The sequence below is a fragment of the Pararge aegeria genome, chromosome 14, assembly GCF_905163445.1.
Source record: "Pararge aegeria chromosome 14, ilParAegt1.1, whole genome shotgun sequence".
Taxonomy (NCBI): Eukaryota; Metazoa; Arthropoda; class Insecta; order Lepidoptera; family Nymphalidae; genus Pararge; species Pararge aegeria.
The window spans coordinates 14,738,469-14,754,716 of NC_053193.1; the positions used below are offsets into that span (position 1 = coordinate 14,738,469).

A 16,248-nucleotide genomic window follows, 5' to 3' on the forward strand; every position below is an offset into this window, starting at 1 on the left:
ACTTTAAAGAGGATTTTAATTAGAACCATACACACGACGACACTTTGTTGCGGGTGCTAAGAGACTAAAAATGGAGAAAATACTACGATGTGCACTTTTCGTTTTGTCATAAACTTTACAATAAGTTTTCACATTAAAAATCGAAAAGTTTTAACTTAAGAATTAAATCATCGGCTGATTTAATTCTTACGTTTAGCTTAGCTTTTTATGAACGTTATTTATTCTGCATTCTACGATTTGGTGGTACCACCAACACTACTACCGTCACAAACAAAATTCAATTGTGTCCTCAGCCAGAGCGGAAACGACCTCAAAACATAGCATTAACGTCCATTTTTGTCCAACTTAACATCTTATCTCGAGGGTCTATTGTCTGTCTTTTATCTTTTACTCTGTGTTCAAGACCTAAAAGTCCACTAGAGGCGGCCGTACAGAAATGGTGATAGACGAACGTTGCAATTGAATCTGCTATTTTGAAGAGGCGAATACAAATAACGAATTACATAAAACTGAGTAAACTATATTTGTCTATAGTTCCCACACGTTTTAACCGAAAACATATTATTTATGCTCGCTTTAAAATAACAGATTAAATCGTTGATTGTTGGATTTAATAAAAAAATCGCAATTTGTCTAACAAGTTTCGCCTAAGGCCGTTTCGTTTTGCATATGTCAGTTTAGATTTTATAAGTATTGTAGTTTTATATTTAACAGTGCTTTAAGTATAAGTTTTTAAGTAAACAAAACTCGTCGACGATAGTTTCTGATGGCTGAAAAGGGCTAGAACTAGAGTTGTAAAGCATGTAAGTAGGTAGGTTGTCAATGGACTTAAATTTATTCCATGGACTTAAAATTTGACATGTTTTAACCTTTTCTTATGTATGAGCACAGGGTAAACACCATTAAACTCAGTGTGAGTAGTAAAAATTAACATAAATTCCTGGTACGAGTATGTTTGTTTAAACACTTCAACTCGAATCAAAGCACTGTACAATTAAAAAGTTCGAATTTTTCTCGTAATTAGAGATAAAAGTTAACCAAGTTAGATCGTTATTTTTATACATTTTTTTACTGTGTAGTATTCAAGTATTTTAATCTGTAAAGCTTTATACTAAGTAAATAGACAATTCAAGCTCCATTGATGAGTTACGATGTATTTTTTTTTTGTATGCAAACGTATTTGTAAACGATGAGATTAAAAAAATAAAGTCGCTGATTTCTTACTTTTTGTTTCATTATTTCTACAGAAGGGCAGTGCCGAATAACCACGGAGCAAGAGTAGCAATTGCTACAAGCCCTGCGCCCCGCGCGTAAGAGGGCCGCGCATATTTAATACCACTCATCTCTGCCTGACTGACCGACTGACTGACTGACTGACTGACAGACACGCACACAGACATCGCCTATAGTAATTTACTACACTAGGTATTAATTAACCACAAAATTGTTACCTATAAATAGAAAATACGTATTGTTTTTATACGTATTTAACTTTTATACTTATTTAGTATTGAATTGTATTTTGACTACTTTAAACTTAAGAACTATAGCAAACATCAAGAGCTATTTTAAAGAATTAGCGGGCCCGCGCTTGCTTAATCAGGCACTGCAGACGGAGGTGTTTTATATACCTATAAACCTGGTAGTTAGTGGAAATCCATCGCCTCTAAACTTTGCACTCCGCGGGCATGCAAGGAACACAGGACAGAAATAAGTACAGTATTTCCCCGGACAATCTCCCGTCACAAGCAGTTCTACTACTACAGCAACAACCTTAGCAAAGTATAGAAGCTAAGCTAGGCTCTGATTCCCACTATTCACAATATAAGCTGACCACGAAATGTATTTTTTTGTCGGACATGTTGACATCAGGCCATGCTAGAATGTTCCAATCAATTTAACGCACTGACCTCTGGTAATAACCACAATAACACCGGACTGGCTGTCAATATACAAATTTCAGCTTAAATATTGTTCCCATTCGCAGCGCCACATGTGACATACGATTTTCTCTGAAACTAATAAAATTTACTCTAATTTTAGTTAGCGACAAAATGACGTCAAGTAATTTAATGCAAAAATAAATTGAGGCGGTCGATTCCTGCCAATAACTTCCAAGGATACAAAATTTAATTACTGAAAACCCTATAGTGTTTTCAGTAATTAAAAAGTAATAGCGCCAGAGATAATCGTTTGTCACATTTGGTGCTTCGAATTGAGACAAAATTTAATCATTTGTATAATAACATCATAACCATCGTAGCTAGCTATTATTTTACGTGGTAGACTGAGTTCGTAAGTTGCCATTATTTTAGTTGAAACATCTATCCTCACAAACTTTCGCATTTATAATATTAGTAGGATGGTACGCATGCATTGGATCGTTGTCCCATATGCCTTGCAACTTGCTGTTATTTGTGTATAATATAAACCGCTAAAGATTTAAAGCGCCGTATTAAGTTAAATTAACGTTTAACTAGATATAATTTCTAAGTCATAATGACTCCTGTTTTAAATACAAAAAATACCTTTATTTATATTTTTAATGAAGGCTGTACGCAGCGAACGATGCTGGCTGTATGTCGGTTTGGCTTGGTACGCGAAATGAAACCGACGCGCTATATTTCGCTAATATTTTCGGTTTGTGGTTGATTATTAACAATTTAAAATGATCAGTTTAACTTTGAAAGCAGAGCAATACTTTATTTATATCCTTGATAAAATAGCCTTTTGCCACCAAATCTAGAAAGCGGCCTTCGAAACTTTCATACAGTTGATTAACAGCAAGAATGGTCAGTTATTTCTGAGACCGTATTCAACAGCCTGTTTTTTTTCCTTGCAAGTTTGATGAAAGTCGTTGTATGCAACGCTTATGGTTCGCGTTACATAGGTAGGTACAACGATTCGTATTTTGATGGAGCAACAGCTTCATTATTGCGCTCTCTTACAGCTTGCGCGCCTAATACCGCCTCGACTGTAAAATACCGAACTCGTTACATAATATACTATTATTTGGGGAATGTCTACAAATTTCATAAAAGCGCAAGTGTACCTACCTAACAAATTATTGATTCGACATTCTTTCACACTGCAAGTTATTAATTTAATAATAATTTCATTATGATCAAAGTTCTAATTAAACATGCAGGGCCTAACGTTGGAATTGATAAGCAGTGCTTAAGTTTTGTCTCATTCTAACTGACAGCATCTATCAAATGTGAGATCGTGAAAAAACACTGCTAACGTACTGCCACGGTTATAAGGTTTAAAGAAAAGATCTAACAAATAAATCATGTAACACTTGTTTGGGACCTGTCTATGGGGCCTGAATTATATTAATAACATTAGTAGGGAACAAGCAGCAAATTAAAAAAAAGAGTAACATCACACGCGAATAGTTCACGTGAGCTTCGGATCAATAATGTAGCTGCAATATTTTCGGTAGCGTCACCTGAGAGCGGCGACAATTCAAATGTATTGGGCGAATTCAACTTCACCAACTTAATTTTAGATACGAAGTAGAAGCCTCGTTAAAATTTATTTACGAACTTAAGAACTATAATAAATCTTCGAAATCTAATTATTACAAAATTCTTAATGCCAAAAAAATCGGGGCCTTGTTTTTTCAGAGAGTTGGAATGGCATTGGTCTTACCACAAAATCCATTTCGTTACGTAAATTTCGACGTATTGTAACCTTATATGGCATATACAAGTGATAGGTACTATTAGTATTTAATCAACAATGTGGGCGGGCAGTGGGTAAACAATTAAATAACAAAACAAGACAGGCTCCCGGGCTAAACGCACTCGTGCCTTACCCATCCCCTCATCGAATAACACGATTCATGGTGTTTCCAATACCCATACCACACAGGGGACGGATGAATGGCACGGGAAACACGTGTAGACGGGTCGAAACCCCGGGCCCACTCCGTCCTACCCCTAGTCCAGTCGCCATCGCGCATGCTTCAACCCCCCGCGCAAGATGTCCGCGCAGCCCACCATACATCCAAAACTGTATTTCAGACGCGACCAAGTAATAAAACGTAATGAAAACCCTCTATCATAACGATAAACAGGTAATATTCCTCATATTATTCAATACTAACTTGTTTAAAACCAGTTCTGTGGTCTAAAAGTGTGATTTTCGTTCGATGGTGTGAGAGCCCGGTTAAAAATAAGTTAAGAAATGTGATATTGGGGTATGGGTTAGGCAGAATGGCGGGGGTTGAGTGAAGCGCCCGGCCCTACGGGGCCGCACCCTTTTGATCGCGTTACCTAGTAGCGGCGATCGCGGAATCCCGCCATGGAATAAGGGACTTTGCAAGTCTGCAATCCAATCTTTGTCGTTCGAACCAGTATTCCGTCGTGGTATTAAATGCATAGCATGGCCGGCCGTGTCGAGGTTTTTGTGCGAGAGCTTTGTAACAAGGAGATAAAAGATATCGACACACGTTCGTAACGATAACATCCGCGGTAGACTCAGTCCTTGACCTTTGTGATGTGTTAAAGTAGTGATCATATTACGTCTAGCACGAACCTTGACATCGCCTTTGGTAGAGCTAATTCACGCGTTGGTTCAAGACTGTTATTATCACGAACACAACCGTATTATCAAGAAATCATTGAAGCTAGAAATAGATAACTTTAAAATAAGAGGGAGATAAAGCGGAACTGCGTAGTGCCTACGATGAAAACGTTTAAAATGTTTCCAGAATTGAGTCACGATGAACTTCACACCTTTCACGGGGCATATCCCGACAGCAACGGCGATCCCAACAATCCACCAGTTCGCCGCAAAATTCGGATACGAAGGCTCCGGTACAGGCAGCGTTGTTCAAGAGACGAGATACCAGGCTTCGGGCAGTGGCGTGCAGTTTGCGGTAGCGCCAGCTACTGGGCTGACGGTGGATGGAGTGAAGTTCCGACAGGCTGAGAGTGTGGTTGTTGTTAGCAATGCTCAACCGGGGACGGTTACGCTAACTGGACTTGCTCCTATTCATACAGGTGAGGGTACATTCGTAGGACACCATGTTTATTTACTTCTGCCGCTAAGCAGCATTGTTGAAAATACAGTTTTCGGGTATGCAGAGTATAGTTTCATTTATATTCTTGCTTGGCGCAGGCCTCTTCTTTTATAGGAAAGAGAAACTACATAAGTCGGACTTATCTGCTTCTATTCTGGTCTAACGTGGGCTTAGGAAACACTTCGGTTCTTATATCATCGGGATAAGTTTATTAATATTCCATGCTTGGCGCAGGCCTCTTCTTTTATAGGAAAGAGGAATATCAGAAGTCGGACTTACCTGCTTCTATTCTGGTCTAAGGTGGGCTTAGGAAACAGTACGGTTCTTATATCTTCAGAATAAGTTTATTATTATTCCATGCTTGGCGCAGGCCTCTTCTCTTGTAGAAAAGGGGGATATCAGAGGTTGGACTTACCTGCTTCTATTCTGGTCTTTTGTGGGTGGTTATGTAATCTACATGAGATTACATAGAATATAAGAATCTCAAGTACGAGTTATTATATAACTTAAGGGCAGGCATTGTAAGAGCTATAAAAAGCCTACCTAAGTTTTTACAACACATACTGGATTAATATAACTCATTTTATATCATCTGCCTACCTTCTATGCACGCTCCTGCTTATATCCCTATGACAAGAACCGAAGCTTTCCTAAGCCCACCTAAGACCAAAATAGAAGTAGGTAAGTCCAACCTCTGATATCCCTCTTTTCTATATACCCTCTATGCACGCCACTGGATATAAATATATCACTGCTTGTAGAAAATAGTTATATCAGTCTGACTTACCACCTTCAATTCAGGCCTTAGGTATAAGGTGGGCTTAGGAAACACTCCGGTTCTTAAATAACGATTATTATTAGGTGTTGTGGTCAACGCAGGTCATAGCGTATCTACTCTACGAAGCATGAAGGAATGGTAGAGGCCAAATTTGGTAACTAATTACGTTAATCAACGTATAAGGAAAGAAGGAAATAGCAATGCCTAAAATAAGTAGCGCCTAATCTAAGGAGATAAAGCGTTCACCAATAGTTGAGGGTTTTTTTTCGTTCAATAGACATCGCGAAAATCATTAGGCATTCAATTTAGGTGATACCTAGGTTTAGTGAAAACGGTCATAAGCTAATAATGTTAGGCTTGTATAACCCGAGTTGTTATTTCCAGTGAACGCAGGTGTGAAATACCAAAGCATTACAGCTACATCATCGACGGTGAATGTTGGTAACATCGCGTATGGGGGCACGGGGCAAGTTGGATATGTGCAGGAAACTGTCCTTAAAGGAGAGCAGAGAGATAAGCGCGAGTATCGGGAGGAGTTGCACCATGACCTGATGGCTTCTATGATGCAGCAGCATCAAGGTAAGTTCGTTAACCATTTTAGGATGGGGTAGAGCTTTAACATTGAAGTTGTTGAAAAATTGTTAATTAAATTTGTAATTATTGAAATAATAAGTTAAATTCAAATGATGATAATAATAGAAGAAAAAAACAAAGAATTACAGGTCATTAAGTAAATCCTAAAAATGGGTACGAAATTTTCATCTTACCTAATCAGGTACTTCTGAATAGGTGTAGAAAATCTCGATAGATCTTTTTTTGAGCGTGATAATAACTTCTTCGATAAGAATAAGTAGGTAATTTCCATTTAAAACTCTACTCCTAGTTCTCCCAGGTAAAATGTCTTCATGCATGAGTGAGATTATTATTGGTTGATCGTTCGCAGCTGTTCGAAAAATTGTTTACACGGCCCTCTATAATCGATTCTGCTTTTTTTTCTCGTTGCATTTTTTTACCATACATTTTTCAAGAGAGTTCATACATTATCTGCGAGATTTCCACGGGCGGGCAGCTGCCCTCCTTTGCACCCCATGGTTGCGCAAATGCCACCGGCTAAAGTTGCAGGGATTTTAATGAAATATCACTTCAACAGTAACCCAAGCACCACTGCAGCAAGGCACCCAGCAATTGCTGGTAGTACTACACGAACCAAAAGAGGGAGCGACCCTGGCGAGGGCTATCAAGCAGGAAGGCCGTATTCATAGGGATGGCACCAGCGTGCCAGCAGAATTTATTAGTGAGTAGAAATCTTATTAGGATTTCACCCTGATGCCCTAATTGATTTGACGGCCGACTGGCGCAGTGGGCACCGACCCTGCTTTCTGAGTCCAAGGCCGTGGGTTCGATTCCCACAACTGGAAAATGTTTGTGTGATGAACACAAATATTTTTCAGTGTCTTGGTGTATATCTGTATATGATAAGTATATATGTATATTATTCATAATATTCATTAGTCATCTTAGTACCCATAACACAAGCTACGCTTACTTTAAGGCTAGATGGCGATGTGTGTATTGTCGGAAATTTATTTATTTATTTAATTGATCTGACTTCTACAACGTGTAATTGAAAACCGAAATAATACTTCACAGGATTTGGAGGTACATTACGTACTCTCTCTGAGACTTATCTGTGAAACCGAATACCTGATAGTTTTTCAGTAAACCACGCAGAAACAGAAACCACCAAAACCAGACAGAAATTAGATACAGCCCAAAAAATTAAAATTATGTGTCTCCTGCCACTTTATTATGTACGCGTCGCGTAGCGTAGGTAGGTACTATGCATGTGTCGGTCTTTTGCTCTTCAACAAGGGTATAATAAGTAAACTTTTACGAATGTTTTGAATCCGTTTGTACTTATGCATCCTTCAACATTATTTCATAATTCGGTTACACGTTGTAGATTCGGAGACATATAATTCTCCATGTTACTTTTTTGAAATTTGTATATTTTTTTATTGCAACCACAAGTTAACCCTTGATTGCAATCTCACCTGGTGGTAAATTATGACACAGTCACAAATGGTAGCGGGCTTATATGTTAGGGATTATGGCAGCTATAATAAACCCATACTCCTAATCGGTTTCTACACAACATCGTATCGGAACGCTAAATCGCATGGCGGCACGTTTGTCGGTAGGGTGGTAGCTGCCACGGCGTCATAAATTATAAATTGCCAAATAGACCCTGCCGGGAATCGAACCCGGGACCTCAAATTTGAAACCGAAGCGCTCACCACTGCGCCAGGGTGGACGTAAATATACCTACTAACTATACCTAATAGGTACTAAATAAATGAACTGTCACAAGACAACCAATGGCGTGCATAGAGGGTATGCACGGGGTATGCAGATGATACAAAATTAAGAAAATCTCCAGTACGAGTTATAAAAAACTTATGGATAGGCTTTGTAAGAGTTATAAAAAGTCTACCCTGCAGTATTTATATGTATTTTCTTCATTTTATATCATCTGCATACCCTGTGCATACCCTCTATGCACGCCACTGAAGACAACTAATTTTGACTTAAATTTTGCTCTAAGGTATCGGCGACGTCACAGACAGCACAACATGGCAGACCCTGGGCGGCGGCGTGGCCGACTACCTGTCAGCATTACCCCTTCCCTTACATCATCTCCTGAAGTACTCCACTTCAGCTGTGGACAGCAAACGAGAGGAACCTACCATACTTACCGTAGCGACGAACGCTTTGCCACCTATGTCTACTTTGACTCCGGTAAGGCTTCGGCTAGCGAAGACCCACCAAGCGTCAAGAAATATATACTTTCAAAGCTGTTTTATCAAACTTATTTCAGATCCTTCAAAAATAAGTTTAATAAAACCGCTTAGAACTCGATCGCTATTCTTGTATTCGATATTCAGTTATCTAGTCTTCATAGTACACCTGTAGTTGGCGCTACGGCCGGTTGGCGCAGTTTGCAGCGACCCTGCTTTCTGAGTCCAAGGCCGTGGGTTCGATTCCCACTACTAGAAAATGTTTATGTGATGAGCATGAATGTTTTTCAGTGCCTGGGTGTTTATAGGTATATTCTAAGTATTTCTTTATATTATTCATAAAAATATTCTTCAGTCATCTTAGTACTCATATCACAAGCTACGCTGACTTTGGGGCTAGATGGCGATGTGTGCATTGTCGTAGTAGGTATATATATCATCATCATCACATCAACCGATAGACGTCCACTGCTGGACATAGGTCTTTTGTAGGGAGTTCCAAGTTCCACGATTCTGAGCCGCTTGGATCCAACGGCTACCTGCGACGCGCTTAATGTCGTCTGTCCACCTCGTTGGGGGTCGACCAACGCTGCGCTTACCAGTACGGGGCTGCCATTCCAGCACCTTGGGACCCCAACGTCCATCCTTTCTCCGAACTATGTGCCCGGCCCATTGCCACTTAAGCTTCGCGACTCGTTGAGCTATGTCGGTAACTTTGGTTCTTCTACGAATCTCCACATTTCTGATTCGATCGCGTAGAGATACTCCGAGCATAGCTCTCTCCATCGCCCGCTGAGTGACTCTAAGCCTTCTTATGAGGCCCATAGTTAACGACCATGTTTCAGAGCCATAGGTCATCACTGGCAACACGCACTGTTCGAAGACTTTCGTCTTCAGGCACTGAGGGATTTCTGACGAAAAGATGGCACGGAGTTTCCCGAACGCTGCCCATCCGAGTTGGATTCGGCGGTTCACCTCCTTCTCGAAATTGGACCTACCTAACTGGATCGTGTGTCCTAGGTATACGTATTCGTCAACAATTTCGAGTGCAGTGTTCTCAACGATTACTGGTTGAAGCGGAACATGAGCATTAGACATAATCTTCGTCTTGCTCATGTTCATTCGTAGGCCAACCTGTTGAGAAGCTCTGCTGAGGCCATCGAGCATCGTATTTAGGTCTCCCAGAGTCTCTGCCATTATGACTACATCGTCGGCAAACCGAAGTTGAGTGATGTACTCGCCGTTAATGTTGATGCCAAGTCCGTTCCATTCCAGAAGCTTAAAGACGTCCTCCAACGCAGCGGTAAATAGTTTCGGGGAGATAACATCTCCCTGTCGCACGCCTCGCTGCAATTGGATTGGTCTCGTAGTCTGATCCTGTATACGAACTGACATAGTGGCGTTTTTGTACAAACACTGCAACACTTGGATATACCGGTAGTCAATTCGGCATCTCTGCAGTGACCTAAACACAGCCCAAGTTTCCACCGAATCAAAGGCTTTTTCATAGTCCACAAACGCTAAGCAAAGTGGCCGGTTATACTCTTCAGTCTTCTGTATAACCTGCCGCAGCGTATGAATGTGGTCTATGGTACTAAAGCCCTTACGGAAACCGGCTTGTTCGGGAGGCTGGAAGTCATCAAACCTACGAGCGAGACGATTCGTAATGACTCTCGAAAACAGCTTGTAGATATGACTCAGCAGCGAGATGGGTCTGTAATTCTTCAACAAGGTATTAACACCTTTTTTGAAGAACAGAACCACCACACTCCTGTGCCATGCCTCTGGCGTTGTGCCTTGGTGAATAACGGAATCAAACAATCGCTGAAGGACTTTCAGTATCGGTTTTCCACCTGCCTTCAGGAGTTCTGCCGTTATTCCGTCATCACCCGGCGCCTTTCCATTTTTAAGCTGCTTGAGAGCCACACTAATCTCGTATAGGCTGACGTCTGGGATATCTTCGGTATAATGTCGAGTTAATTTGGCTCTAGGATCCTTAGCCAAATCTTCAACAGGCGTCTGTACTGTGGTGTACAACTGTCCATAAAAGTTCTCAACCTCACCCAAGATCTCAGGTTTGGAAGAGACAAGACTACCATTATTGGTCTTCAGTCGCATCAACTGGCTCTGACCGATAGACAGATCTCTAGCGAACACTTTAGAGCCTCTGTTTTGCTCGATGGCATTTTTAATACGCTCTGTATTGAAGTGCCGCATATCACGAGTCTGTGATTTAGAGATCTGCCTATGAATCCGCCGGTAAGCGGACGCGTCTGCTATAGACTGTAGTCTCATCTCTTGCCTCTCCGTCATAAGCTTGAGTGTATTGGTTGAGAACCTATTGGCCTTGTTTCTACGGTGGGCCTTGTAGAATTTGGACCCGACTGTTTGGACAGTTTCCACCAGCCTGTTGTTCAAATCGTCCACAGTGTCGCAATCTGCTAGGCAACCGAACCGGTTCTGTAGTTCTAGTTGAAAGCTCTCGGGGTTTTGAATATGGGCACGAGTAGGCCGGAGTGTAGACTTCACCAGTCTGACTCTTTCAAGTTGAACGTTTATACTCAATGTGCCTCTTACCATACGGTGATCACTTCCGGTTTTAACCCTGTTGATCACAGAGACATCATTGAATACATGCCGTTTGGTCGACATGATGAAGTCGATCTCGTTTCTCGTGGAACCATCGGGGCTTATCCAGGTCCATTTCCTGTGTGGCCGCTTCTTGAAGAAGGAGTTCATCATATAAAGGCCCTCCTTCTCCATGAAGTCAGCCAACATTTGACCCCTGTGGTTCCGTTGCCCATACCCAAATTGCCCCACCCTCAACTCTGAACCAGTTCGCTCGCCAAGCTTCGCGTTGAAATCCCCCATCACAATATTGTAGTAGGTGTTCGAGGCATGTATGGCTTTTGAAATGTCCTCATACAAAACCTCTACATCCTCGTCTGGGTGTGCCGAAGTCGGCGCGTATACCTGTATGACCTTCAACGAATACCGTTTGGTAATTCTGAGTATAAGGTATGCTACCCTGCTCGACACACTTTCGACTTTTACAACATTGTTGACGAGAGACTTGTGGACGATAAACCCGACACCACCCTGTGACTGTTGGTCACCCTCCCGGTAGTAAAACAAGTTGCCGGATTCCAAGATTATCGAGTCCTCCCCCTCTCGCCGGACTTCAGACAATCCTATAATATCCCAGCGCAACTTGCTCACCACTTCTTCCAGCTCAATCACCTTTCCATCGGTCCTCAACGTGCGTGCGTTGTATGTTGCCAGGTCAAGTCGTCGGGGTTGGCAGCGGAATCTCTGCCGGAGATTCTTAACACCCCTTGCCCCGCCGTTACCATAACCGCTGCCAGAGCCAGGAATAGCGGGGCCGCCGGGAACTAGGGGCTGTGGTTTTTTTCTCCTTCCCATTAAAGATATGCCCGATAATGACCACGCTGGGCAGGCGGGTTGGTCATCGCAGGGCTAGACTGATCGCCCCGGCGTCGCTGCTGCCCGACACCGGTCTGTGCCATTTGTTCAGCCTAGCCAATTCGAAGTGGTTATACCGCCACTTGTCGGTCGCCAGAGCCTCGTCGGTTAAACGGCAGGGTGCACCACGTGCAGGTGAGGTTGGCAATTTGGGAGGCTGACTGGTACTAGCCACACCCACTTACACCCCCAATATATATATATATATATTTATATATTTATTTATTTATAGGTATATATATATATTTATTTATTTATTTATTTAATGCTTTACGATATCAGGTATTGAATAGAATTACATTAGGACTGCATAACAACCATGCAGCTTGTTTGTTTGCAGTTTATGGAACTGCATACCAACTGCAAGCGGACTGCGGATTCGGTTTGCAGTTTTGATGCAGTTATGCATCGAAAACTACATCGAAACCTCAGTTTTGCAGCTGGCGTAGAGTTTTAATACAGTCTGTTGTGTAGAGTGTTACAGATTGGCTGGATGTAACGCTTCTTTGGCATTTAGAATAATAAAACAAAACTAAAATGCGGGTTACGATTCTATCAGCAGGCGCCAGCGAATGTTGTCAACAGCGTGGTGGTACAAACAGCAACAATAGTGAACCCGGTCTCGAACAACGTAATAAATACGAATGCAAACGTAAACTCCATTGCCATTGTCAAGAAGAAAAAGAAAAAGAAAGCACTTAAAGAGAAGAAACCAAGACCAAAACCTGGGGAGATTAGACTCACGACTGCATTAGGTGAGAATACATTTTAGCCTTTGTACAGTTCTGTATTTTGGGGTGCACATATCAAGACACATCTCACACGATAGTATGTCAGCCAAGATCCAGCCAAGAATAAGGATTAATATTCAGCAAAACGATTTTAAGGGATTGTGAATGGAGCCTAAAAAGCTAGGATAAGCACATAATATATTCGATCAAAATTATGTAATTGTAGATTTAATTGACATATTGAAATTTTAATTACCCAAATTTTTAGATTTATTTTAAAATAATAAATTTACTAAAAGCCATTTAGCTATCTATGTCTTCCTTCAAGAATAAATCTAAGAAGATAATTAAGAAAAATGTCTGCCCAAACTGAACATTTTCCAAATATGTTACGGAGACAATCAAAGATTTCAACCCGTATCAAAGAAAGAGGAGTTAAGAAAACTTTTGATTGCAGATGGAAGCACACTCTACTGTTGTCCTGAGTGTCACATGGCGTATCCGGAGCGTGGTCTATTGGATCAACATCTCGTAGGACATACTATGGAAAGAAGGTAAGCTAAGAATACAAGTATATATTTCGGAGGAGTCTTACTAGAATATAGCTTTATTTTTCTGTTTACTTGAAAGTCCGTCTTCCGAAACTTCTTTATTTCTTTTCTACTATGTCGGGATCTTCTCAACATTGTTTCGCCGTAGCTATGATAATGAACATCTTGAGAAAGTTACTGGTAGCAAGAATTTATTAATTTAGAATTCCAGGTTTTTACTTAAATTCTCTACTACTTTATCCATTAAGAGAAATTATACTTAGTAATAGATTTTTTCTATCTTATCATAGGCTCGTCTAAATAAACCAACATTAAGCTTAGTACAGCTCATCAAGTATCTAAAGTTCAATCTAGAACCATTTGAAATACTTAATCAACAAGATAGCAGGAGGTGGTGGTGTTGACAACTGTATTTTGATCTGAACTCAAAAAACGGAACTTTTATTTTAAAATAAGAACTTTTATACGGTTCTAGATTTTTTACAACAAAATGACATTATTTGCATGATGCTTAAATTTTGCACGCCATGTATGGCTATACACTGTAACCTAAAACCTTCTTTAATATGTAACAGCTTTAAAACGTGCATTTTGCATAAATAAAGATACAAGATACTATCCTTATTCTTGCTAATATTATAAATGCGAAATTGATTGTTTGCCTTTCCTTTACGCCCAAACTAAGCAACCAATCAACTTTATTTATGGTTTGGAGTTATTTAAAAGGATGAAACCGTTCGTTTTCCTGGAATAAAAAGTGGCCTATGGGCTACGGTTCTTTCATTGCGGATGCTCTAGAAAACCGTTATTAACTCGCGCGAAAAACGCGGGCAACAGGAACCTATAATGTTTGAACTCTTTAAAACACTTCCAGGTTTATTTGCGACATCTGCAACGCGGCACTTAAGCGCAAAGACCATCTAACACGCCACAAGCAGTCGCACAACCCGGAGCGGCCGCACGTTTGCTCTGTGTGTCTTAAGGCCTTCAAGCGCAAGGAACAGCTCACCCTGCACTTCATTATACACTCGGGTGAAAAGCGGCACGTGTGCAACGAGTGTGGGAAAGGTTGGTTTGGGGTCCATACTATCCATACTTCCATACATATATGATAAATGCGTAAATGAGTTTTTTTGCCCTTCCATAACGCCCTGTCACAACAACCAATCGACTTGATTTTGGGCATAAAGCAAGTTGAAAGGACGGAGAGTAGCATACTTTTGATCCTAACTAACTAACTAACAAATATATTCACAAGCTCGAAAACACACACATAACACATAAAACACACTGAATTCAGTGGAACATTTGCATAATTATTGTACTATGACACGGATGTGGGTGGTGGTACGAGATGCAGCACATATTTTACTGTTACAGTAAAGATTTTTATAATTATTATAATAATAAAACATTGAAAATCAAGCTACCTAGTATGTCTGAATCTGGAAATCAGAATCCTACGAATCACGAACACCAATGTACACTGCAGATACACCATATTAAATATTAAATGTACATCATATTAAATATTTGAACGGACGAACTACATAAAAAAATTTCCTATTTCTGATGGTGAATTAAAACAAACAATTAAAGAAAAATAACAATTACTACTTTTGTTTAATCAGTAAACGAAGTAGAAGAAATAATAGGCCACCGAGGTAGCGCACATCACATATTATCTGATGTCAATAATTTTAAACGAGTTTATTTAAGAAACTTCTTCTTGCAGGCTTCTACCGCAAGGATCATTTGCGGAAGCACACGCGATCGCACATCGCGCGGCGAGTCAAAGCTGAAATGTCTCAACAGTCTAACACCCCACCTTTGTCACAGGTATTTTTCTTCTCTTTAAATTAAGAGCTAAGCTGTTGTCAGTGTAGCTCTCTCCAACCTTCTCTATCCATGGCCCTCTCCTTCACTACCTCATAAGTCGCCACGCGAAGCTTTCGTTTTATTTCTACTAATACTAATACTCTTTCTTTCTTCTTCTCTTCCCTCAATTGTATTCATGAAAAATTTATCATGTTAGAAAAGGGGACCAATCATTTCCCTCTTCCGATTTCTATAGTATAGCTTTATTATCTTGGAGGTTTTCCTTTTGGCATATTTTCTTAGGTTTACCTAAAATCTCAACCGACGAAAGTTATTCATAGTGTGTTAAATTTATTTTTGTAGCAGTCTGTACCGGCCCCACAGCTAGAGCCATCTTGACCGGACGAAAAGAACGACTTGCTGACCCTCATCGCCGCATCCAAAGACGCTTTTTGACAATAGGCCTTCCTTTAAAGGATTGGACGGTTCATTTTGTTACACAGCCGTAGACTACCATTGAGTTATATATATATAGAAGCGCTTTTCTAAACAAATTTTTGTATCGAGTAAAATAGTGAGTCCACTCGGCCGGGCCACCTGACAGGGCACAGCTATACCTTCTTACGTGTCGATACTCTCAATGAGTACCGTTAATAAGAAGTTGACTCACTATAATAGAAGTTATGAGTGGCGTCTTCTCTTTTAATAGAACTCAATGTTTGCTACATACATTAATTTATAGAAAGATGGTTTAAATATAAATTTTGCAAACAAGTTTAATTTTCCAGAATATGCCAAATACATTTACATGGATTGTTCAGAAGTGAGATGCAAAATTTTTATTCAAAACATTATCAATATTGTTTATTTAAATGTTTCACGCACACAAATAAATATAAATAGTGCGCAGACTACAAATCACACGCACATTTCTGTAAATAACTATTTTTTGTAGCGTTTGCTCCAAATATATCTTTTAGACAAGTATAGTGAGAATGGAAAATGATCTTTTAAAAATTTCGGAATATTTATTTTTAAGACAATTCTTAATTCGTTAGAT

General features: G+C 40.2%; 1 protein-coding gene across 1 annotated transcript; it reads left to right on the top strand.

Moving 5' to 3' along the window:
- The first annotated feature begins 4,729 nt into the window (after positions 1-4,729).
- LOC120629407 (chorion transcription factor Cf2-like) lies at positions 4,730-15,863 on the top strand. The gene is made up of 9 exons (XM_039898345.1): positions 4,730-5,009; positions 6,192-6,386; positions 6,958-7,101; positions 8,413-8,606; positions 12,651-12,843; positions 13,277-13,373; positions 14,245-14,438; positions 15,106-15,209; positions 15,552-15,863. Exons 1-9 carry the CDS (start codon positions 4,730-4,732, stop codon positions 15,585-15,587), a joined length of 1,437 nt encoding a protein of 478 aa, XP_039754279.1. The 3' UTR covers positions 15,588-15,863.
- The last annotated feature ends 385 nt before the right edge of the window (positions 15,864-16,248 follow it).